General features: G+C 37.6%; 1 protein-coding gene across 2 annotated transcripts in view; it reads left to right on the forward strand.

Moving 5' to 3' along the window:
- The window catches only part of EXOC6B (exocyst complex component 6B), a gene marked incomplete at its 3' end in the record, with an annotated part of 718627 nt that overhangs the window by 524535 nt on the left and 169027 nt on the right, over positions 1 to 25065 (forward strand). For both annotated transcript variants that reach the window (XM_079720455.1, XM_079720456.1), the window contains one exon: positions 2724 to 2865. In XM_079720455.1, the coding sequence (XP_079576581.1) occupies positions 2724 to 2865 (142 nt within the window). The remainder of the gene's footprint in view (positions 1 to 2723; positions 2866 to 25065) is intronic.

The following is a 25065-nucleotide window of genomic DNA, read 5'->3' on the forward strand; positions in this document are numbered from 1 at the left end:
GTTAGGACCTTTAAGTGTTGGCCTTGGCCTAGATAGTTATGCTGGACCACAGTTAAAAAGCATGCCCCAGCAGATACTCAATATTTGAAGAGTTGGCTCCTGAACTACAACTGTCTTACCTGTTTGGACCTAGTTTTTATGTCTTGGATAACCTGTTAACCCTGTTATTATCTGGATCTGTTTTTGCCCAGCTGTTCCAGTATAAGACAGTATAAGATTTAGTGTTGCTTTTTAGGTGATGATTTACTGGAAAGATACAGATTTAGGATTGGGTAGAAGTAACAAATAGCTGTATGACTTTGTCTAAATTTCTTAACCTTGCGGAGAACCTTCGTTTATTCATCTACAGGAAAGGAATAACACCAACTTCTTGGGTTGATCGTGAGAATTAAGTGAAATAACATAAGATGTCAGCTGCCTAAGTATAGCACATCTTGGGCATATAGTAGTGTCCAAGAGACAGTAGTTTCTTTCCCTTTTCTCTGCCTTCTGATCTGCAGTGTTGTCTCTGGACATCTGCTCTAGTCCATCCTCATTTCTTCACTGCACTCCCACTGCCACTGTTGAAAAGCCATAGGGCTTCTCACAACTTTGATCTGCCCCCTCTGATTCTTCTCATGGGGCATAGCCTGACAATTATGTTGAACTCTATGGCTCCTTGGTGATACCTGTTCCAGGTCTCCAGTGGGTTTAGTTGAAAGCATACCATTTAATATGGATTTCTTTTACGTAACTTTTCTCTTTAGGATTCTTTATGCTTCCATTGCCTCGTTCCGACTTGGTCTCTACAGTATTCCCTACTTAAGTATTTCCATTTGTTGTGTTAAATCACCCACAGAGTGTGGGTCTTCAGAACCTACAAACAGAACCATAGAGGAGAAACATTTTTAGAATGTGTAATATAATAGGTCATTGTTTATTACTCTGTTATTTTTATTCTATAAAATAATATTTTAGTCAAATAAAAATTTAGAAGATATTCAATCTCACAAAATAATCAAAGACAAAAATCATAAAGTATCTCTTGTTTAATTAGTAGAAAAATTTGTAATAGTACTCAGTGCTGGTGATTATGCAATTAAGTGATACTCTAGGAAATATCTAGGGACATTGTAAATCAGAATATACCATAGGCAAAGCAGTTTATAGTTAGATATTTGGAAATCTGGCTTCCACCTGTGTTCCTCTTCATGTATACACATGTGCATTATGAATCACAATACTTTGATACCCCTCATTCTAGTAGATTTGAGAAATAATCTTAAAGTAATTATCCAAAGTAAATAAAAAGTCATGCAAATTTTAAAATTCATTCTTGTATTATTTGTTATATGTTTTTCCATTTAAAGCCTGCTAACTTTTGTGGAAGGCCCTGGCCCAGTGAAATGTATGAAAAATATATATATTAAAAAAAAAAAAACTATAGTCAGAATCTGGCATTTTCATGAAGACTGACATTACTCTATGACCTACTCTGTTTATAATAGCAAAAGAAAAAAAAAAAAAAGAAACAACCTAAATCTCCAACAACAGAAGAATGGACAAATAAATTCTGGTATACTCCTAAAATGGAATACTGTGGAATAATTAAAGGAATAAACTACAACCACATGTATTTCATTTATAAACATTCACATTCATAACATTGAACCAAAAAAGCAAGTTGTAGGAGGACATCCTTTGTAATACAGAAAGTTTCAAATACGTAAAATAATAAAAATATTGTTTCTTATTATATACTTGTCATAGAGTATTTTTATAATACAAATGGTATACTCAACACAAGAAACGGTCACCTCTGGGGAGAAGGAATAAAATGATTTAAGGAGGTCATATAAGGGCTTTAACTATATTTGTAATGTTTAGTATATACATAAGTGTTCATCATATAATTCTACATATCCTTCTGAATGACTGAAGTATTTCATGATTTCAAAAAAGAAGGATCCACTGACTAATATGAGGACTCAGACTTTTTCAAACTTATCCTGTTTTTCAGACTAGATTATAACAAAAATAAAATGGATATATATCTTGGGAAGAAATGGATATATCTTTCATGATGTATAACTTAGACCTGGAACTAAGATATAATTCACTAGTGTAAAGTGAATCTTTTAAAGAAGATGGTAAAATACTAATTTTAATATCAGTATTTAAAAAATTAGCTTAGAGTGTGTGTTCGTAAACCTCAGTGTTTATTTTTTAAGAAAACAAAATTTATCCTTTTAATTATTTTTTTTCAGAAAACATTTTGTTTTAAACCATTCTTTTCATTTTATATGTGTTAAATCATAAAGTAGTAAACACTTTGGTTTCAAGATAAGTTAGGAATTGTTTACATTCGCTTTTTAAGAATTATGGTATTTTTAGAAGGGACTCTTTGAAATTTAGTCTCTGTGGAAACATTCCTTCTCAGTTTAATTAAGATTTCGAATATTGTTAATCTGTTGTTGATTTAGGAAGAAAGCACTTCGTAAATAAATAGCTAGGCTTTATGAATTTTAGCTGAGTGTTATACTGACATGACTGATGGTAATGGAGCTAAATATTTAAGATGTTTGCCATGAGGTGCTATTAATTTCAAAGTTATTTGAATGCAAGGGTTATCATGATGGAGAAAACCTTCAAAGAAATTGCTAATTGAAAAATAAATGATTTTAATTTTCGTTGGAATTTCATTTTAATCCATCAGCCTTATGATTTACATTCTTGTATTTCAGGGAAAGGTGGCCCAGACAGCATGTATGTCAGCTTGCAAGCATTTAGCCACATCCTTGATGCAACTTTTGCTGGAAGCTGAAGTAAGGCAGCTCACCTTGGGAGCATTACAGCAGTTCAACTTGGATGTCAGAGAATGTGAACGTAAGACAGTAAACCATCTCTTCACTTATTTGTTTTACCTGCATATTCACTTCTGTGGAAAAAAAAAAGTTTTAGGTCTGTGGGGTTTTGGTCCTAATGGAGTCAAAGAGTACTAGAAATAAGAGTCTGTCACCAAGTTAATTTGAACACCCAAGAGTGCCTAGGCCCATATGTAGAACAAAGAAGATCCCTAGCATGGAAGTTTGCAGTCTAGAGGGGGATACAAGGCAGACATGCATTTAATACACACCAAAGAAAACCTGATTAGTTTAAAGACTTCAAAGAATGCAGTTCTCAACCATTTCCTTTTTATGTTGTATTTGAAAACTATTTTTTCATCTTATCTGCAAACTCTTCTTAGTCTAAAGAACAAATGGAGTATGCATTTATCAGTCAGAAATGCTTTCTATGACAGGTAGAAACAGAAAACCTTAGACAGAGTGGTTAAACTAAATAGGTTTTATTTTTCTCAGAGGCAGTGAGTTACTGTATTAATTTAGTTGCTCAGTGATGTCATCAAGGACCCAGGCTCTTTTGTTCCCTCTCTTCTGTCATACTTAGAATTTTCCTCCTCATACATATTATAGTCAGAAGGGACTCACATTCAATACAGGAGGGAGGTGCCAGCATCACCTATTTTTTTATTAAAAAAATTAAAATCTTTTCAGTAAACCCCTAACAAACTTCCCTGTGTGTCTCATTGGTCAAAATATAGTTGTGTGGTTGCCTCCAGCTCTCAGGGAGACTGGGAGATTGAGTATCTGGCAAAGAGAAAGAGGAGCATCATTATTGACATAGTTGACTTATCATGAATTGTCTACTTGGAATTAAACACAAAACCAGGCTCTAGTTAGCGAGGAAGAAGGAACAAATGAAGAGTGTTGTGGTGTTCATTGTGCCATCAGTGAGAAATGAAAATGAACAAAAATGATATGACTCCTGGAAACTTTTTTCTGATTCTAGGAAAATTAAAATAGTGGAAAATTACATGAGTCTGCTAATACTTCTGCCCCACCTTTTACTTTTTTTTACTGTTTATTGGTTTCCCTTGGTTGACTTTTTTTTTTTCTGGCCACACCACACAGCTTGCAGGATCTTAATTCTCTGATCAGGGATTGAACCTGGGCCCCCTGCAGTGGAAGCACGGAGTCCTAACCACTGGACTGCCAGGGAATTCTCCCACTTGGTTGACTTCTGATGGCTGGAAATTAAGGCTTAATTGGCTATGCTATTTTTAATTAATTAATTAATTAATTAATTAAGACTTCAAGTTCCAGCCATCACAGAGTAACAAGTATCAAGGTCACCCTTCTGCCATAAACAGCTATAAAACTGGATAAACTATGAAACAACTTCTTTCATGCATTAGGCAGCAGAGAGCACAAGGCTATGATCCTTCAGAGGGGAAATGCACAAGGTAAGCTTGACATTTTCTCTTGTTTTCTGTCTGGGGGCACTATCCAAACACAGCACAGGAAAGTAGAGCCCGAATAAAAAGCAGTGTTTTGCACAGAACCCCCCCCCCCCGCCAGAAATTGGCTTATAGGGCTGTTGAGGCAGCTTAGGTTTGTGGAGAAAGGTACCTGAGAGCAAGGAGTTGTTTAAAGCAGTTGCTCCAGAAATCTGCATTGGAGAGCCCTTGAGTCTTTGATCAAAAACCAAGTTGCCATGTGTGGTGTGAAACTCTGGAAGGCTTAGCGGAGAATAGCCACTGAGGATCTATGAGCTGAATAGGAATGCCAGTGGTCACAGAGTGCTAGGAAACACTGGAATTCTGACCTACCAGAGTGGAGGGACCACCTTAACATATTGTGCATTCAGTAATACCCCAGAAGGTTAGGCATTAAGAATGCTATTCAAGCTCTAGAGTAAGAGCTAATCTTGAGCCACCCTAATAAAGTCTAATAAGAAGACTTGACAAGATAAAGGTAATCTGCCAGTAAAATAACTGCCTGCCAAAACACTCAACAGTCTTTGAAGGAAGAGGAACATGAAAAAGTTTTCAGATTCTCAACCATATAGCATCTACAATTTCACATCAAAAAACTAAAATTCGACATACAAAGAAGTAGGAAAATATGACCCATAACAGAAGAAAAAAATAAACAATAGAAATAAACCCACTGATTATACAAATGTTGAAAATAGTGGACAGGGCCTTTAAAACACTAAATATAAATATATTCAATAACTTAAAAGAAAAAATGGATATAATGCATGACTAGAGGAAATATTTTCCAGGTCTGATAAAAAAAAAAGTATTAACTCACTGATTCAAAAAGCTCAAGAAATCTTTAGCAAGATAAACATATAGCCACACCCAGGCACATTATGGTCAGATTGCTAAAAATAACAGCAATAAAAGAGAAAATCTTAACAGCAGAAGAAAAGACACATTACATAATAAAGAGCAGTGATAAGAATTACTGCTAATTTCTTATCAGAAACAGTGCAAACCAGGAGGCAGTAGAGGAACATCTTTAAAATCCTGAAAGAAGGAAAAAAAAAAAGCCTGTTAACCTTAACCTGAAAACTCTTTATCTTGTGAAAAATATCCTTCAAACATAAAGGTAAAATATAGACATTTTCAAATAAACAGAAGTTGAGAAAATTTGTCACCAGAAGATCTATACCACAACACATTTAAAAGGTAGTTTTTCAAGCTGAAAGGAAATTATACTAGATGTCAGCCCAGCTCTACAGTGCAGATTACATTGTTCAAAGATGTCTACCACAATATCTCTTTTCCTAGAATCTTGATACTACCTTATTAAGAATTAACATCTATTAGAGGGAAATGCACAGTACTGTATGCATATTCAAAATTATTTAATTGAAAAAAAAAGCTATCAACCTCTAATTTCCCTTCTCTTGAATCTGGGCAAGCTGTGACTTGATTGTAACCAATAGAATGTGGCAGAAGTGGCCTTTGTGACTTCTGTGGCTGGATCATAAAAGGCAGTGCAGCCTCCGTCTCCTTAGTTAGCTGCTGTATAAAAAGTCCCACTACTCTGAAGCCTCCATGCTGTGAGGAAGCCTAAACCAGCTCACTTGGAGAGACCACATGGAGGAGCTCTGATACGTAACATTTAAAATTTTATGCTTTTGGTACTGTATTTTGTTGCATTCCTTTAAATAGTGCTAGGTTTTGTTCTGACCTGGATTTACTTTACTTGGTTGGATCCTTTCAAGGTTTGCTTTTTCGTTTATATTGGGTCTAGAGCAGCCTTTCGTCTAGGTCATACTTAAATCCCAAATCTAAAGCAATGCCGTTTTGAAGGATTCTAGGCCATGCCCCAGGTATCTGAAGATCTTTCAACTCTGGCTGATGGAAACCCAAAGTATGCCCAGCTCTATAAGAGCTCCACAAATTATTCTGCCTATTCCTCTCTGATGATTCTTTCCCCAGCCTTGGGTAGTTTCTTCTCATACATGCACAGATTAGTACTCAGCCACATATTCAGTGGGAGTCTTTTGCAGTTTTCCTTTTGCAGCTCCCTCCATCTAGTCATTGGCCCTGCAAATACTAGCTGCCTTGGCATTCTGGACTATAATCTCTGGCTTTTCAACTCAGACTGCCATGCTTTGTTTGTGTTCCTTCCCTTTGTCCGCTATGTATCACACCCCAGAAACTGCTGCTAGATATGCTCACCTGGTTTGTTTTCTTTCTTTCAGGGATCACAGCCCTGCATTGATTGTTGTCTAATATCTAAAACCATTCTTTCAGATGCTTTTTCCAGTTTTCCAGGCTTTTCTTTTTTTTCCAGTGGGAAGATGTCTTCTTCCTATTACTCCATCATGAAATTAAGTGAATTCCATCATGAAATTAAGTGAATTCCATCATGGAATTAAGTAAATATCTTTTCAAGGTTTTTCTTTTTTTTTTTTTTAATAAATTTATTTTATTTATATATTTTTGGCCACATTGGGTCTTCGTTGCTGGGCGCAGGATTTCTCTAGTTGCGGTGAGCAGGGGCTACTCTTTGTTGCAGTGCGGGGGCTTCTCATTGAGATGGCTTGTCTTGTAGAGCACGGACTTTAGGCGCACAGGCTTCAGTAGTTGTGGCTCATGGGCTCTAGAGCGCAGGCTCAGTAGTTGTGGTGCACGGGCTTAGTTGCTCTTCAGTATGTGGGATCTTCCTGGACCAGCGCTCGAACCCGTGTCCCCTGCATTGGCTGGCGGATTCTTAACCACTGCACCATGAGGGAAGCCCAAGGTTTTTCTTTATTAATTTTATTTTTTATAGAAGTAATACCTGCTCTTTGTGGAAATTCGGGGGGGAAAAGTAACAAAAAAATTATGATCTCATCATTCAGAAATAAGAACAATTCCAGGGCTTCTCTGGTGGTGCAGTGGTTGGGAGTCCACCTGCCATTGCAGGGGACACGGGTTCGAGCCCTGGTCCAGGAAGATCCCACATGCCGTGGAGCAGCTGGGCCTGTGCGCCGCGGCTTCTGAGCCTGCGCCCTAGAGCCGGCGAGCCACAGCTGCTGGGCCCGTGTGCCACAACTGCTGAAGCCCATGCGCCTGGAGCCTGTGCTCCGCAGCAAGAGAGGCACCGTAGTGAGAGGCCCGTGCACCACAATGAAGAGTAGCCCCCGCTCGCCTCAACTTGAGAGAGCCCGCGCGCAGCAGCAAGGACCCAACACAGCCATAAATTAATTAATTAATTAATTAAATTTAAAAAAAAAGAACTGGTATCTGAGATTTTAAAAAAAAGAAAGAAGGAAGTACAATTCCAGGAATTACATCCAGACATAATAACATCCAGCAGCCACAGAATTGTTTCTAGAAGCCATCCACTGGATTCCTTGCATCTAGTTAGCCAGAATTGTTTTACATGGCTCTGTCTTAACCAATTACTTCCCAGGAGAATGAAAACATAATGATTGGCTAAACCAGTCAAGATTGATTCTTAATGTTGAATACGAAGTCATCATTTTCTGAGTCTTGAGGAATAGTAGAACCTCATTCTGATATAAATAAAAGGGAGAAAAAGGCTTTGGGGTAGGTGACCAACCATACCAATGGTTGAACAGCAAAGCCTGATGAATGATTGGGAATAACTCAATCAAAATGACTGCATTTTTGGTAGAGCTAAAAGGTAAAGAGAGATGGAGGGTAATCAGCTAAAATATGTGAGCCTTGAGGAAGAGGAGTAATGATCTGAGAGAAGCACCGATGAATAAGGAAAATGCCCATCTTATAGCCTGATTCTGAAGTACATTTTTTGTAGAAGAATGAACAGCTTCTATTTTAGAGAACTATAGGCAAATTGGCATCCTTAGCAGAGAGCCAGCTTTCAGTTGACGTAAGAGGTAGAGAGATCATTTAATGAAAAGGTGGAAACTATGAAAATAGTTTGTTAACTATGGCAGAGGGGTTCCAGAGAGCCAGTGTCTTGCCTGAAAAGCCATTCAATATTTGTAATAGCCTTTCAGACTTAGGATCAGCTTGACACTAACATTTGTGAGGCATGGCAGTGCCTCTAATAACCATATTACCACTGAAATTTTTTCCCCATATATTTAGAGCCACTAAGGTTCATTGATTTAGAATTTAATGTTTCATTTCTGATTGGCATTAATTTGTCTGTCAAAAAACTTTCCATGGACACTTATTTTAATTTAAAAGAAAGAATTCTATGTCTTTTGCTATACCATCCCCCTCATTTTCTTCTTTACATGCTCAGTGGTCTATAAAAAATCTTAAAGAAATGATACATAAGATTCACATAACTATACAGAGGCGTATAAAAGCAGCCCCAAATGACAAGATAATTAACACTTACATCTTTCTACCCAGTGGTGTGTACGTGAGGTATTTTTGCTATTGTCTGTGAGTCATTGGAAGAACTGTGTATAGGTCCTGAAAGAAATAAAACTTTGGCCAAGATAGAATGTGAATGTATCTTGAGTGTTTGACTCTGAGGCCTGGGCTGCCACTTTGTTAGATCCCAAATACATACAGGAATTATATGCATGCAAGCCTGAGATATTCAGCTAGTATAGTGTACTCATTAAGAACACAGATTTGAGGGTCAGCTCAATCAGATGTTCAAGTCACCACTTCTTTTTAGTGTGACCATATATAAATTATTTAACCTCTCACAGCCCCATTTATGAAATAGGAATAATAATAGAACCTAATATTACAGGAATGGGGTTAGAATTAAATGAGATAATGCATAAAAGGGTTTATTTCATGGCTGGAAAAACATTAAATATGCAATAAGGAGTAGCTTCACCTGTTATCATTATCAGCAGCAGCAACAACAGCAGTAATAAATACACAGCAACTCTCAGGTCTTTTGCAGACCATGCAGACCTTTGTCTGTAGTTTGTGAATCAGTTAGGTTTGGAGATGCCCTTTTATTCAGTGTAAGTTTTGCTTTTTGTAGTTATCTGTTGAGCTTCTGTAGTTGTTCTGAAAGTTATCATCCAGAACTGATGATTTTCTAATTCTCAGCCTATGCTTTTGCAAGAAATCAATTAGTTAGCTCAGATGTTTACTAGAGATGGTAACTACTGCTTTGGATACCACTATCTAATAGGAGTGTTGTTGATTCTTACTGACAGGCTAATCAAACCAAGTACCTTTATGGTGAAGATTATTAGGATTTAGGAGATGTGAAGAAAATATTCCTTTCCCTTTAAAAATTGACAGTGACCTCTGGGTATTTCTGCTCTGTATGAATTTCATCTTATATCTCCATATGTTCATATATCTTATATTTGGTTTTGGATATTGGAACACTGGATCCCAACACAGAAACTGGATTTTAAATACTAGCAGGTCTTGATGACCTAATACTTACCTCCTTGATCAAACCTGGGCTCCTGTAGCATTCATGTACTAGGATGTTCAGTCTGTGTCTGGATTTGGAATTTCCAAACCTTTTTCTTTGTATATTCTAAAAATAAGGAGGTCTAGGTTCATATTCCAGCTCACCTACTTTTTAACAGTGCTAATTCAGTAATCTGTTCATTTATTCAACAAATATATGTGGAGCCCCTACCCCTACTTTGCATGGTACTACATGCAAAGTACCATGCTGGAAGCTTGAGAAAAAATGGGAAACCACCGATGTTAAATAGGAGAGTGACTTGATTAGATTTGTGCTTTTGGAAGGAACTCTGCAATTTATCAGGGGCCTCAGAGATCAGTTATAAGGCTGTTGCAGTAATCCATGATGGAGATGATTTGGAAGCTTCAGCATATTTATGCATCATAATTCAAGCCATTGGAGTGAATAAATCAACTCATCTACCCTCCCTGAGTCCATCAGTAAACTAGAAATATTAATCCCTGCTATAGTTTTCTCACAGTATTGTTATGAAGTCAAATAAGATACTATGCATAAAATCATTTGTAAACAGCCATGGAAATTTTATTTATTACAGTTATCATTTCTTTATGCATATGCTTTCATGTGTTTTTGTCTTGTTTTCTTTCCCACTTCCATTGTTACATGGTTTATAATGTTAAATATTTCAGTTTTTAGTTGTCTGCTCATGTTCCTATATTATTCAAACGATTGGCATATTAAAAATATAATATAATTAATCCAAATCCAGGGGACATTTGGTTGTGAGGAAATACAGCAGCAATTGCATCTTTTAAAATTTAGTGTAATCCATCTTTTCGCAGGGCCCATCGCCTTTTGCACAGAATAAACTGAGTCCCTGTACAGAAAGGTAATAGAATGCATCTTGCCAAATTCTCAGTTCTTTGATGGTCAAGTTAATCTGAGCTTGGGAACGAGGACTCCAAAGCCTTCCATTTCACCCTTCTTACCATAATAGCCCTTACTTTACAGGTCAGGAAACCAATGTGGAGAATCTGCCTAAACTCAGGATTTAATGAAACAACTTCAGAGTAGATTCATGATCTCACTGAGCCTACTATGATATAAAATATTAGCAGAACACCATTTGTCACTTAACTCCATAGACCCCGCTCTAACTGAAAGATCAGATTGCTTTCTGCATCCCTAGAGAAGTAGTTTTAGCTCAAGGCTAAAAAAAAAGTCAGGACCTAATAGTCCAGGACTGAGAAGTTAGAATTTTCCAACTCTTAGTATATATTCACTAAAAAAAATGGCTGCAAGTTCCCTTGTGTGGTATCCAAGAGGCTCTCCTCTGACTCAGGTGTGAGATGTTTTAGCAGATCTTAATCAGGCAAACCTTAATAGGCTTGCTTATGATTTTGCACTGGGGCTTCTGAACTAAGGAATCTTTGTAAAGCATTCTCTCTGAACCCTAAGTACCAGGCCCAAACACCTGCCATTTGGGTAACTGTATTCACTTATTTTTATTTTCTCCATTACTTGAGCCCAGCTGTCCTTGACTCTCCACGTCCATATAGTTAATTATCCACCATTGGTCACTCCCCACAAGAGTCTGTCTTAAGCCTTCAGGCACTCCTTTACCAATCTCTTCCTGGTGTGAGGGAGACAGAAGAGAAGTGAGTCCTCAGGACCCTGGTCAGAAGCCTAAGGGAAACAAATGTGACAGGTCTTACTATCATTCTTCTCTTGCAGCCTTTGAAGTTTACATTTTGCAAAAGGAGTTTTGGTCCTTAATAACTAAGCCAGTACTAAACCCAAACTGCATCAGCCTACCAAACAAACTGTTAAAGTGACTACCAGCTCGTACATTAAATCAAGCCTCTCCAATGAGATGCCCAATAGTAATTAATTTGTCATTCAAAATTATGTTTAGTCATCCTTGAATAACTAGTACAAAATGCGTATCCACACAGGTTTGGTTTTTTTTCCTGCGATTCCTTAGAAAACTCTTACATTCCCTTCTGAGTATAATTCTTTTCTCCCCTACTCTTATTTTGCATATCACCCTTGAGCCCATGTTGTGTTTAGGTCCTAGTCACAGGACAAGATTCAGTAAGAGGTAGAGCAGAGCAGAGTGCTACCCTTCTCTGGCAAGGGAGATACAATAGAAAGCATTCTGGAGAAGGCTGAGGGATCAAGGTTTCACAATTTCGCTTAGCACCCTTGCATTTATCAAGGAAATACGGTAAAAGTATGAAGACAGCTGGTGTATCAGTTCATAGATCAGTTTTTCAGCTCACCCAGCCATCCAGCTGCAGACAGAAGGGGATTATTACAGTAGTGCCTCACGATGGTTCTGTGTTTTCTTGGATTTTTGAGCTATGCATTCTAGCAAGGACCAGAGTGCCCCATTTTCATTGTAAGTTGCCCAGTGTTATTAAAAGCTTTCATATGAAAGCTTTCCATATTCTTCAGTTTCTTTACATTGAGCAATGGCAGGACAACCTAGTCCTCCAAAGCTTCACCCTCAATGGGAACTTGTTCCCAGGTGACTTAAGATAATACCTTAATTATGAGCTTGGCTGCCACATTCCACAGACTGTTGACTTCTCATCTTGGGAAATGAAAGGATGTCTTAATGCCCTTTTCCCTGCCATCACCTGTTAACGAGTTCCAAATATTCTACATTTTCTCTAAAGTCTTTGTTTTGCCAGCTCAATCCCTAATAATCTGTCTTAATTAAATTATGTTTATTTGCAAGGAACAAAAATGTATTCAAAACAGTTCAAGAAAAGAGGAGGGCTTATTTTGAATATATGGATTTCATAGGATCCAAGAAAAAGGTAAACAGCAGATCATGTCTGCACACTCCTGTCTCCTTAGCCTCTAGCACAGTGCCTGACATATGGTACTTGCTTAATAAATATTTGTTGAATGAATAAAAATGACTCAATTAGCAGCTACCTAAGTTTCTGGATCTTTTTGGTCAGCTCTGAAGATGGAAGGGAGTAGAAGTAGGAAGTGGCTTGGGATGGCAGTCATGTGATATGAATAGCAAGGATGTAGTTGGAATCCTAAGGAATATTCTCTTAGGAGGATGTACAATTGGCAACTTGAGTACACATATCCTACCACCAACTTCTATGGATTATCAAGCCATTCTTGCCACCAACAGTCAATTCTCAATATACCATCTGTATAATATATAATAATTAAAATCAGAGGTAATAAAAACAGATTGACCTTTGAAACCAGTCTGTTTCTATCATCTCTGATTTTTGTTATTATATATTATATTTAGTAGTTTGGGCATACTTTATTCCTCTTCTTAACCTCAGTATCTTTATTTATAAAATGAAGTTACAATTATACTCTCTCACAGACTTGTTGAGAAGATTAAGTGAGTAACACATAACAAATGCTCAGTAACTGCTAGCTGCCATCCTCATTGTCAAGTATCATTATCATCATCATCAGAAAGAGTACTAAGCTGGAAGGAAAGTTGTATTATAACCTCAGTTTTGCCACCAACATGCTGTGTGATCTTGGGAATTCATTAAACCTGTTTGGGCTTTGGGCTTCTCATTTATAATATGGGAACACTTGGCTAGATGATTTCTGAGTTTCCATTTAGTTCTAAGACATTACAGTTTATCATGGGAGGGAAGACTGTGGATATTTTCATGTGTATGGAAAGTTGTTTTAAAAATTAAATGAGATAATGCATATGAAATGCTTTACAGATCCTAATACACATATATTTGTAACCACTAGTAAATATTAAATATGTTTATTATAGTTTTAATTATAGTTATGTATGATAACATGTTCATCAGGGACTTAGAGTATATGGAAGCAGAAAGCAGGCTTTGAGTGATTGCCATCAGGGGCTCATAAATTTAATGACCATTGGAATAGGGTCAGTAATTTTTTTTCCTCAAAGAAACTTTCTCTGTAACTGTTCTCAGAGTCTGCTTTATGATATTTACTTCTGGATAATATTAGTTTAGGAAGAAAGCAAGCTGTCTAGTGAAGACCTAAAGCACTGTAGTATCCTGTAGAAATGTCAATGTGGTTGTCGATAAGATCAGGGTTGCCATGATGAAACGTGTTACTTAAGCAGTCCTGAATTTCAGAAGAGTCTAAAGAGTATGAATACATTTCTTTTGGAAACTTAGTTATTAGGACATGAGTACTAATATAGTACTGATATGACAGATAGATTTAAAGAAGACAAGTTGGCTTTCTGTGAGATATACTTCAATCTTAGAAATGTTAAATTGTTGTAGCAACTGGTATCATTACATACTGTGGAATTCTTGTGAAAAGTTTTGAATTTAAATTTAAATACTTCCTTTCCAATTAAAGTATATATTTTCTATTTTATCAGAACAACACTTTTCAAGTTGTATCTTAATTATCTTAATTGTACCTCTGCAATTCTTAAAAAGAGAGCCATTTTAAGAATATAGGGTTTGAAGAGAGACAAATGGAAAAAGTTTGAGCCCAGTAAAATTTTAAACCTCATCGCCCTAGGTTATATCAAAATAACAGATGCCTCCTTCGTTTGAGGATATGTAATGCCTGAAGATGCAAATTTCCTGTTGTAGACTACTGAAGGACATTTTGTGTGTTTCAGTATCATTGATTTCAGATCCTTTAGCTTCTATCCTCAGCCTCATCTTTCTGAATTATAATTTTAAAACAAGCTTTCCCATTCTGCCTTCTTCCATCTGAGAAACATTAAGGTAAAAAGATTGATGATAGACTTCGAGTTTGTATGCAGAAAAATAAACTTGCTTCCTATAATTTGCAGTGTTCTGCACATGTGAAAATCTAAGGATAATTAGTTATTATTGCTTTAATGTGATGGAGACGATAACTTGTTCTATGAGACAAGCTCTATGGCTAATGAATTTTGTCTTTTAGTTGATTGACTGGTTAATGGAATCAGAAAAAATATTTTTTGTTTCTTCTTTACAAACATGCTTTCATTCTCTACTGGAAATGGATATAGGGATTTGGGTAGCCAGTCTTTGTTAGAGCACATACTTCTTTATTTATTTTATCATTTGTTTTCCCCTTTTCTCAGTTATGTTCTGTATTCTTGTTTCTAATTCTCATTTTGATTCAATATTTGCAGTGAAACTTACAAATTTGCAAGGGAGAATCATTAAGTTGGCAATTATATATGTATATATATTATATATAGTTATAGTTATCAACATTTCATTCATTCTCTTCATTCCTTGTTTTCTCTGCAAGACCTGGAACACTGTAGATATTCTATACAAGAAACCAGATTTAAAACTCAAGTGCAGTGGGAATTTGTAGGATGAAAATAGAGGCCATAGTCTGGTACTTTCTTAGGCCCACAGCTCTCAGTCAATCTATGCAAAAGCTTCCCCAGAAACATGGATTGTATGGCTTTGTCTCTCTCCCACTTCCCAGGCCCTTACCAATTCTTTTGAAAAGCAGGATTGAGCTTGGATTCTCAGATCTAAAATGGTGTGGGAAGAGCACAAACTGCAGATATCTTCCTTCTGTCAAAAATAGGCAGTACAAAGCCCTGCTTTGTTTGCTGTTGTCATGCAAGGTGCTATGCTATTATGCTATGTTATTATGATATGCCTTTCTTAGCCATGAAAAACCCAAACAGAGGGCTTCCCTGCCATTTAAATAGCCATGTCACTTCTCTTTGACTGTGGATGATGGACCCTGTACCCTCTGGAAGGACTTTTCTCAGACATGGATCAGTGAGTAGTGCCCACTCAGCAGTTCTTTTGGTTTATGAGCTGAAGTTCCTTGAATTCCAGGAGATAAGGCAGTCATTGTCTCTCTGAACCCATTGCCAGACACCCAGTCATTTGATAGTAGGTGCTGCCAACCTGAGCAGTGAAGGCGGGCAACCTGCTCTTCCTCACCATGGCCTAAGATGCCATCCTTGTCAAGCGAATGGAGATGGATCATGCTGCTCTAACCTTGTTATATATCACTGTCAAACCCTGCTATTGGCTTCCAGAGATTGGCCAACAGAGACAAAGTACTTTTTCTGGTAGCAAATGTTACCTTGGGTTGTTTGTGAGGCATTTAAGTGATGAGGAAGTACAAAGGACCTGCTACGTGAAGAATCATAATACCCAGTTAAGCTTCTTTATCTGTGGCAAACCTCCCAATACCCTAAATTCTGTTTGGCTGTTTGGTAAATGCGGTACTTATCCCAGCTCTAAATAAGGACAGTGACTGATTCCTCTTAGAAACTGTTTAGATTTTTCTTTGAGACCTTACACACTTTGGGAGTTTCAGGGACTAGAAAGATTAAGAAATGCCATTTCAAAGAAGAAAAAGTTTAAAAATATATTGTGGTTATTGCTGTTTTCCTATTACTTAAGCCTGGTTCCAGACTCAGTAAAAAGACTTTTCCTAGAGTTAAAGGAGTATGTTATAACAATTTCATAATTTCCAAAGCCTTTTTACTATTCCTTTATTAGAAACTTTATAAAACAATGATTTAAAAATTTTCATTAATCCTCATGATTTGCTTGAAAACACCCAGAAGCATTTTCATGGAGAAATGAGCCCATTGAAACAATAGCTTGTCTTAATCATTGCAAACCAGAGACCTTACCTCACCATTAGCACCAGAGCAACGTATGGCCGTCTCTTTCTGCTATATCAGCTAGCTACAAGCATCACCTCAGCTGAAAATTATTTCTTTAGCACTGCTACCTCATTCCATCAAGCCATTTGCACCTCCCTTTTACTCACATAGGCTAAAATCCTAATGTTTGTAGTAAGCCAGACTCTCCCAGGAATATCTGATGCATTCACTGCTCTTGTCTCCAGGTGTTTACACTGGGACATTTTATACATTTTATATTTTCTTTGGCCCTCACTTCATGTCTTTGGGGCTGAGGCCAGTAAACTATTTATTTTAACTGGGCCATTTTATAGGGTGTAAACCAGGAAATCATATTAAATACCATGTCTATTTAAAAATTATTATAATAGTTGAAAGTTGACAGACTTCTACTCAGGCCTACAAGAAATTCCTGTAACATTCTAGCCATCTGCTGCCTTTAGGTGGAACAGTACCTTATACATCTTAAAAAACTGACTAAAGTCCTAATTTTTATGAGACATTTTAAAAGAAATAAATCTCAGTCCTTTCCATTATTACCTGCTCTAGTATTTCAGCAATTAACAGATTCTGATTTGAGTTCTGTTGTTTTAATTAAATCATCTATCTAGTCTACTTTTTGTATTACAAATTTTAGAAATTTATCCTTTCTCTCTTCCTCCCTTTTATGTGCGTGTGTGTGTGTGTGTGTGTGTGTGTGTGTGTGTGTGTGTGTACGAGAGAGAGAGAGAGAGAGAGAGAGAGAGAGAGAGAGACCACAAAATCCCCTTAGCATTCCCAATTTCATGTTTCTAAGATTGGAATTTAGAAAATGTGAGGAAGATATCATTGCCAACACTTCCATTTAGAAAAGCTAAAGTCTTCAGAAACTAGTGAGTCAATTTATAGAATTTTTTAAGTCTTACCTATAATGTTCTATAATGTTGGTTGGTCTATATTTTACTTCTATATTCTACTCCTTTCCTGGGAGGAGAAGATGGTATATGGTAGGGTCTCTGGTAGGATAATGTACACTTGTATGGGTGAATTGAGGCCTATGTCTCTGTCTTTGTTTGATCAGTAAGTAGCTGTGAATTTGGACAACACAATCTCTTTCAAAATCTTTTTACCCATTTGTTATATGTGAGTGGTTTGGACTAGGGTATCCCATTGGACTACATGGCTAGGGATTAGCCATTCAAGTAGGATGAGGTAGGTTGGGAAGGGTGTTCTGACAAAAGCAAGTATTTGTATAAATTCAGGGAGGAAATAAAGAACATGGCATATTAGGGAACTAAAACTAGTTCATTATGACTAGAGAATAGGGTGAAATGAAGTGGGGTAGCCAGAAGGAAATGTGGAGATATAATCATTGTTAGTGGATCCAAAGCAGGTTTTAGAGAGAGTACTTTTTTTTTTTTTTTTTGCGGTACGCAGGCCTCTCACTGTTGTGGCCTCTCCCGTTGCGGAGCACAGGCTCCAGGCGCGCAGGCTCAGCGGCCATGGCTCCCGGGCCCAGCTGCTCTGCGGCATGTGGGATCTTCCCGGACGGGGGCACGAACCCGTGTCCCCTGCATCGGCAGGTGGACTCTCAACCCCTGAGCCACCAGGGAAGCCCTAGAGAGAGTACTTTTAATGGAAGTAGGGTGATAGACCAGATTGCTGAGAGTTGAGGAATGAATGGAAGATAAAGAAGCTGAATCAGTGCTTGTAAAAGACTCAGAAATTGACATGGAAAGAGAGGAAAGAAAAGATTGTTTATTTAATTGCCTCTCTTAAGCCTAATAATTGGGACTGTTTAATTATAAATAACACCAAATATTTTATATAATGTAACCAAGAATAGGAGAAAAATAACACTTTATTTTCTTTGTGGGTATCAGTAAAATTTGCCTGGTAATCTTTCTCTTCTTTTTGTCTTTCTCTGCCCTTTCTTCCTGAATGATGTGCCTTTCTGAAGAAATTCAAGACTCCTCAGTTTTTCACCACATCCCAGCAGCCACATGGCTTAAGGCCTGCCCTTCCCCTCTGACTCACAGGAATCTCTTTGTCAGCTGTCTGCCTGTCAATGGATGGAAACAAGGTGTAGCATCAGCTCCTGCCCAGGCAATTAACCAGGGAAAAGGATGAGGTTCTGTACTCTTCTGTAGAAAAGCATTTTTGAGGGCTTTTAAACATTTTAAAGACAGGAGTGCTTTTAATACTTGAGATACTCATTTATCTCCTATACTTCCTAGTAGTTAAGATAGTCCTTTAAAAGCACCAGTTTATCATGGAAAGAAGTTGCTTAGGTACCTTAAGAAACAACTATTTTCATTTCCTTTTTCTCCAACTAACCTAAATTCTCTTAAAACACTGATCTCCCCCTCTCTTACCAGTGCCTAGGAGTTAAAAATGCCTAATGCTTCCTCTAGCGTTCCTGTTGTGTCTGCCGTCAATTCCCTGATCTTGTAACTACCAGCTTAAGGTCTCAGGTTTCACTAACAGAGATTCTCTTTTTCTCCTTCTTTTGTTTTTGTTTGTTTTAGGGGAAAAAAAGAAAAGGAAAACACACCCCAAACTGAGCTCTTAGTGGCAAAGTTTATATTCTCTAGTAAGATAGATCCTAAGTTTAGATCTTGACCTCTGAAAATAAATTTATTAGTCTGTGTAAACATAATGGCAGACCAGTATTTATGTTCATATTGATCTTTCACAAACATTTAACATGGATGTGGATCATTGTTTTAATACTTTACATTATAATTCCATTGAGGGGGTGGAATTCCCAACTAATACTAGAATAATTATATGAAGCAAAGCTAGAAAATATAGAAAATATCTTTCTCTGGGCAAGATATGCAGAACTTTTTATTTTGCCATATCAAAAATGATCTCGGGCTTCCCTGGTGGCACAGTGGTTGGGGGTCCGCCTGCCGATGCAGGGGAGGCGGGTTCGTGCCCCAGTCCAGGAGGATCCCGCCTGCCGCGGAGCGGCTGGGCCCGTGGGCCATGGCCACTGGGCCTGCACGTCCGGAGCCTGTGCTCTGCAACGGGAGAGGCCACAGCAGTGAGAGGCCCGCGTACCGCAAAAAAAAAAAAAAATCTCTCGGGGCTTCCCTGGTGGCGCAGTGGTTGAGAATCTGCCTGCCAATGCAGGGGACATGGGTTCGAGCCCTGGTCTGGGAAGATCCCACATGCCACAGAGCGTCTGGAGCCTGTGCTCCACAACAAGAGAGGCCGCGATAGTGAGAGGCCCACTCACCGCGATGAAGAGTGGCCCCCGCTTGCCACAACTAGAGAAAGCCCTGGCACAGAAACAAAGACCCAGCACAGCCATAAATAAATAAATAAATAAATTTAAAAAAAATGATCTCTCATAATGAAGACTTGCTTTAGTGTAATATCTTTACATTTTTTTATTCATTGAAGAAGTGACCATGTAGGCAAAAAAAAAAAAGCATATTATTATTTTATTGTATCCAATTCCAGTAAATTTCACATTAATTATGCTGGGACACATCTGGCTATAACCTAGATATTAAAATGGACTCAATATCAAGTTGTAATGTGCTTGATCTGGATTGGACCTTGTGTTCCAACAACAGTTTTCCAACACCAACTGGGTGTTCTACAATTTAATCCAGTTCTAACACTAACTACCTGGAGTTAGTGCAGACTCCACAGCGTAAGGGGTCAGTCCCACAAGACTGCCCCTCTCCAGGCATCAGCCACAAGTCACAGGTGACCTCAAGCCACTCACACTTCTTCCTAGCTGACTACAGATTTGGGGCTCATCACATCCCCTTTCAGTTCAGTAATTCACTAGAAAAACCCACATAACTCACCAAAAATGCTGTACTTATGATTACAGTTTTATTATAAAGGCTGTAACTCAGCAACAGCCAAGTGGAAGAGATGCATAGGACAGGACCCTGGGGACGAGGGGGGCAGAACAGAGTTTCCATGACCTGTCCTTAAGGATTCCAGGCATGTCAACCTTCCAGCACATCAGCATGTTCACCCATCAGGAATTCCTGATACACTGAGCTTCAGTGTCCAGAGTTTTTATATGGGGGTTTCATTACATGGGCATGATTGAATAAATAATTGGCCACATGATTGAAATCAATCACCTTCCCCTCCCCTCCCTGGAGACTGGGGGTGGGGCTGAAAGTTTCAAACCTCTAGTCACAGGCTTGGTCTTTCTGGCTTGCCCAGCCCCTCCCTTAAAACTACCTAGGGGCCCACAGGAGTCATTTCAGCATAAACTTAGGTATGGCCAAAAGGAGCTGATTGTGAATTGCTCAGGAACTTTCCTATTGCTCAGAACCTTTCAAGGGTATTTGAAACTCTATATCAGGAGCTGGGACCAAAGACCAGATATATTCCTTGTTATATAATAGACCTCAAGAGTATATTTGATTCAGTTGCATAGCTTTAAGCAAGTGAAATATTATTAATTCCATTTTACAGAGGAGACATCTGGCACTAAAAACTTATGTGATTGGCACAAGGTCACAGAAGTAAATTCTAGAAAGGATTGGAATCCCAGTTACCTTAGCTAATGATATATCCATTTTCTGTGGACATCCATCAGCTTAGACTATGAGAATCAGTTTTCCTGGAAAATTGTGAGACTATCCATGAAATGTATACCAAAGAAGCATTAACTATCTGCTTTCAGTTTAGAAAGAATCATAATTGACTTTTTAAAAAATCTAGCTCTTTTGGCTTGGGAAACATCCTATGTGGAACCTACCTTAATCATTTCTCTTTAAGTATTTTTCATGGCTTTGTGTGACATACCTCCACCCTGTTCAAGAGCGCCGACAGTGTCTTGATACTTTTCCTTTTAATTAGTCAGCATTTGTTTTGTATTGTATACTTACAAAACATTTTGCAGTTATAGATCAGGATTGCTACTGGTATCACTTGCTGGGGAAATTGAGAGCCCAAGAGCTTTGTCCAGAAACATATATGCTGCTCAACTATTATTATTTTTTTAAAAATTATGCCCAAATCATTCCAAAAATGATTTGAGACCAGTTTCAGTAGGATAAGTTGAAAAAAATAATAAATTAGATATAAGAAAAGAAAATGGGATGAAGAGAAGAAAGGTAAGAATACTAGCATAAGAATTAATAGAGAGGTAATATAAAAATTTATTGACAGGCACAGTGAAGAGCATACAAAGTATATAGCTCTCTCAGAGGTTGACCTATTTTTAAAATATGGGCTGAATAGAAGACGTTGTGTAGTATCAGGAACATTTGCTTCAATACTAATTTCATAGCCAATGTAAAAATGGAATTCATATTGTTATGAATTTGGGGAGTGCTCTTTCCTTGTCATTTCAAAGTCTGAAATCATTCTTTGCACATTTCATTTTAGTTTTCATTCTTTACTGTCAACATCATCTAAAGCTGTGCTGTCCAGTACTATGGTTACCAGCCACAAGTGGCTATTAGAGCATTTGACATGCAGCTCAGAAATGAGTTGTGCTCTAAGTGTAAAATACATCCTGGATTTTGAAAAAACCTCATGAAAAAATTTTAAAATACTAATTTTATGTTGAAATTAATATATTTTAGGTATATTGGGTAAAACAAGGTATACTATTATTAATTCTAAAATTAATTTTTGTTTTCTTAACCTGTCTACTAAAAATTCTAAAATTACACATGCAGCTCACACTTCTATTTGGACAATGCTTTTCTAGAGAATTGATTTTCACCGTTATGTTAAATGCCCTACAGAATCCTTCTCAATGTAAAATTTCAGATAGCTTAGCTCTGAGTCTGTGTTCATACAGCAGAATAATCAGTGCTGAGCAAACACATGGATAAGATTAAGTCCTTGAAAGCAGAGTAAAAATATCAAGGATACAAAGTTACTACTTCAGAACACAAGTCTTTCTCATCTCTCAGGAAACCCACGCCTTTCATGGCAGATCCTCAGTTTTCTTAGAGATGCACAGAAGCACTGCTTATTGCTAATTGGGAGAGGCTTCTTTTCACTATAGTTTTAAAAGATCTATTATGAAATTGGCCCTTATTTTGCAAAATTGCAAAGCATTTGGGAACTTCAGAGGAACATTGTGGCTTTACACAGATCTATATATTTTTATGATTTTATTCTCTAAATGAAAAAGATGGATACACACATATATACATATATATGTGTATACGTGTGTGTGTGTGAGTGTGTGTGTGTGTGTGTGTGTGTATATATATATATATATATATATGGAACATGTAGAGTGAATATTTGCTTTTAGACATTCTAGATCACGGATGCATACTGAAATAATAGAAAGACAGATTTAGAGGGATTAGTTCACTGACTTACCTTTTTTGCTTTTTAATTTTTTCTTCTGTAAAAGTCCTCAGTTATTACAAATGCTCCTTTCAGCTTTAGGATTCTAGGTTGTAAACGCAAGTCCTAGGACATCTTGTGCTACGTTTTTGGTGATTATTTGTGGAATATTAAGGGAAAGTCCAATGCCATGTGGCATGACCTTGTTCTGCCACTTGTTATGGTCTTGGCTTTCCTTAACCTTCTTCCTCTGCAATGCAAAAGATACTCTGTTTAATTTGGTGAATACAGCTAAAGTAGTCTTATCCACCACTTAAAATATTATTTCCTTAAACAAAGAACAGTACCCAGTGGCCTCCTGGACTCCATGACATGGTAGGAATTTATGTCATCTCCTTCTTTTAAATCTCAAATAAAATTATTTTCTGATTTGTTTTGCTAGATTCAACCAATTAATTTCATTAAACTGTTTACAGATTTTTCTTATATGTTAGATACGTTAGGCAAGGCATAGAAATCAGCTTCTCGAATTTTCTAGGTTTATTCCACATAAGACAGCTACTCTCTCCAGGGGAATGTATATTGTCATTGACACCAGTCACTGCCAGAACCTGAACCCTCATTTCCTCTCAGTGGTACAATATAAGGGACAGCCAGATGGAGACTGATTGGCTTATTTACTCAGCATCATCATGAAAGTTCATCATGCTTGTGGCCATTTCCTAGCTTATAGGGGATTAATCCCTTACTAATTAAAAAGCTATGTCTATCTGTCCTAGTTTTCAGTTGTCTTTTAGAGCAAAAGGAGTTAGGAGAATTAAACTTTGAAAACAATTTATAAATCTGTTTAGAGTACTGGTTTGGCATTTGCTATCAGACTTTGTTATTATCAATTTTAATCATATTTCTCACATGGAAACTCAGAATAGGTTAGTTAGACTGTACTTTTCTCTGCCCTTCTTGAGGTAGGAGATCTAGTGAGTTACCTATTTAAAATATGTAAAAACAAAGAAAAATTTACATCACAGAATTATACCCTAGATAATTAAAGGTAACTATTTTTTATGATCACGTGTTCATACAAGTACACTTATACAAGTATAGTCAGCTGAATCTCCAAGGAACTTTTCCCTGCCACCAGTCCTCCCTCCCTTTTTCTGCCTCCTTGATAGCTCTCTCCTTAGTACTTACTTCCTTATGTTCTGGCTGACCTTTCTCTGACCAGCAGGGCCTCGGGTGGAGTCCCTGTGGAGTCCATCAACTCTTCTCTGTAATTAGCTTAGTGGAGCCACTGTGAAGTGATGCAAGAAGGTTTTAGCTTCCCCAGAGCCACACTTTGTAGTCTAGCATACTCCTTATCTGTTGCTCCAGGGACCCAGATACCAGGAAACCATTATATTAATACAGCAACAGCAGCTCTTATTTTTTTAATCCCACAAAAACCACATGTGACCTGACATGATCTTAAGATATAAACAAGTACCCAACATACTTTGGGCTCCAGAGTACTGACTTTTCTTTCTTACCTGACATTTTGGCCAAAAACCAAACCCTTAATCCATTCAGTGAAGGCTGGTGATGCTATCTTGTCCACTGTCTGACCTGGAACTTCACTGGGAGCAAAAGTATATGATACTTACCAGGAACCTCTGGTTAAAATTTTGCCCACAACCTTTTCAACTTTCTCTTATTTGAGCAAATTAGCTTTTCCTCTAAGAACTGCTATTTTACCTATTTCCCAGATATTGTACTAGTTTTGATTTTCTGAAATAAATTTTACCTTGCTCATCTCCTTTGAAAATTATTCTTGTTCTATGGACAATTTGCAAAGATTCAGAAGAATTACTTTTATATTCTGTTTCCCACAGCTTGCTTTTGATAAATTCTCAAATGTCCTGTCTAGATATACAGATTACAGACTCAGGCAGTCTTTTTTTTTTTTTTTGAGAGTTATGGGTTTTTTTTGTTTTTTGGTTTTTTTGCGGTACACGGGCCTCTCACTGTTGTGGCCTCTCCCGTTGTGGAGCACAGGCTCCAGATGCACAGGCTCAGCGGCCATGGCTCACGGGCCCAGCTGCTCCGCGGCATGTTGGATCTTCCCGGACCGGGGCACGAACTCGTGTTCCCTGCATCGGCAGGCCTACTCTCAACCACTGTGCCACCAGGGAAGCCCGAGAGTTATGTTTTATTTGGTGACCTTACTGAGAACTAAAGCCTGGGAGACACCTCTCAGATAGAACTGTTCCAAAGAGGTAAAGGGAGGAGTCAGGGTATCTAGGAGTTTTTGCTGGAAACAAACAAACAATCATCAATAGATTATAGCTAATCACAAAAAGCAGACATCTCAAATTAATGATTTTAGTGCTTGTCTATGTATGGAAAGGTGCAAGAGTCTGGACTCATAGAAATTATTCCTTTGATATGCATCTTAACTATCTAGGGCCAGTATCCTGTTTTTCTTCATCCTGAAATCTCTTCAGAGCACACTGTCTA

The sequence above is a fragment of the Hyperoodon ampullatus genome (genome assembly GCF_949752795.1).
Source record: "Hyperoodon ampullatus genome assembly, chromosome: 15".
Classification (NCBI taxonomy): domain Eukaryota; kingdom Metazoa; phylum Chordata; class Mammalia; order Artiodactyla; family Ziphiidae; genus Hyperoodon; species Hyperoodon ampullatus.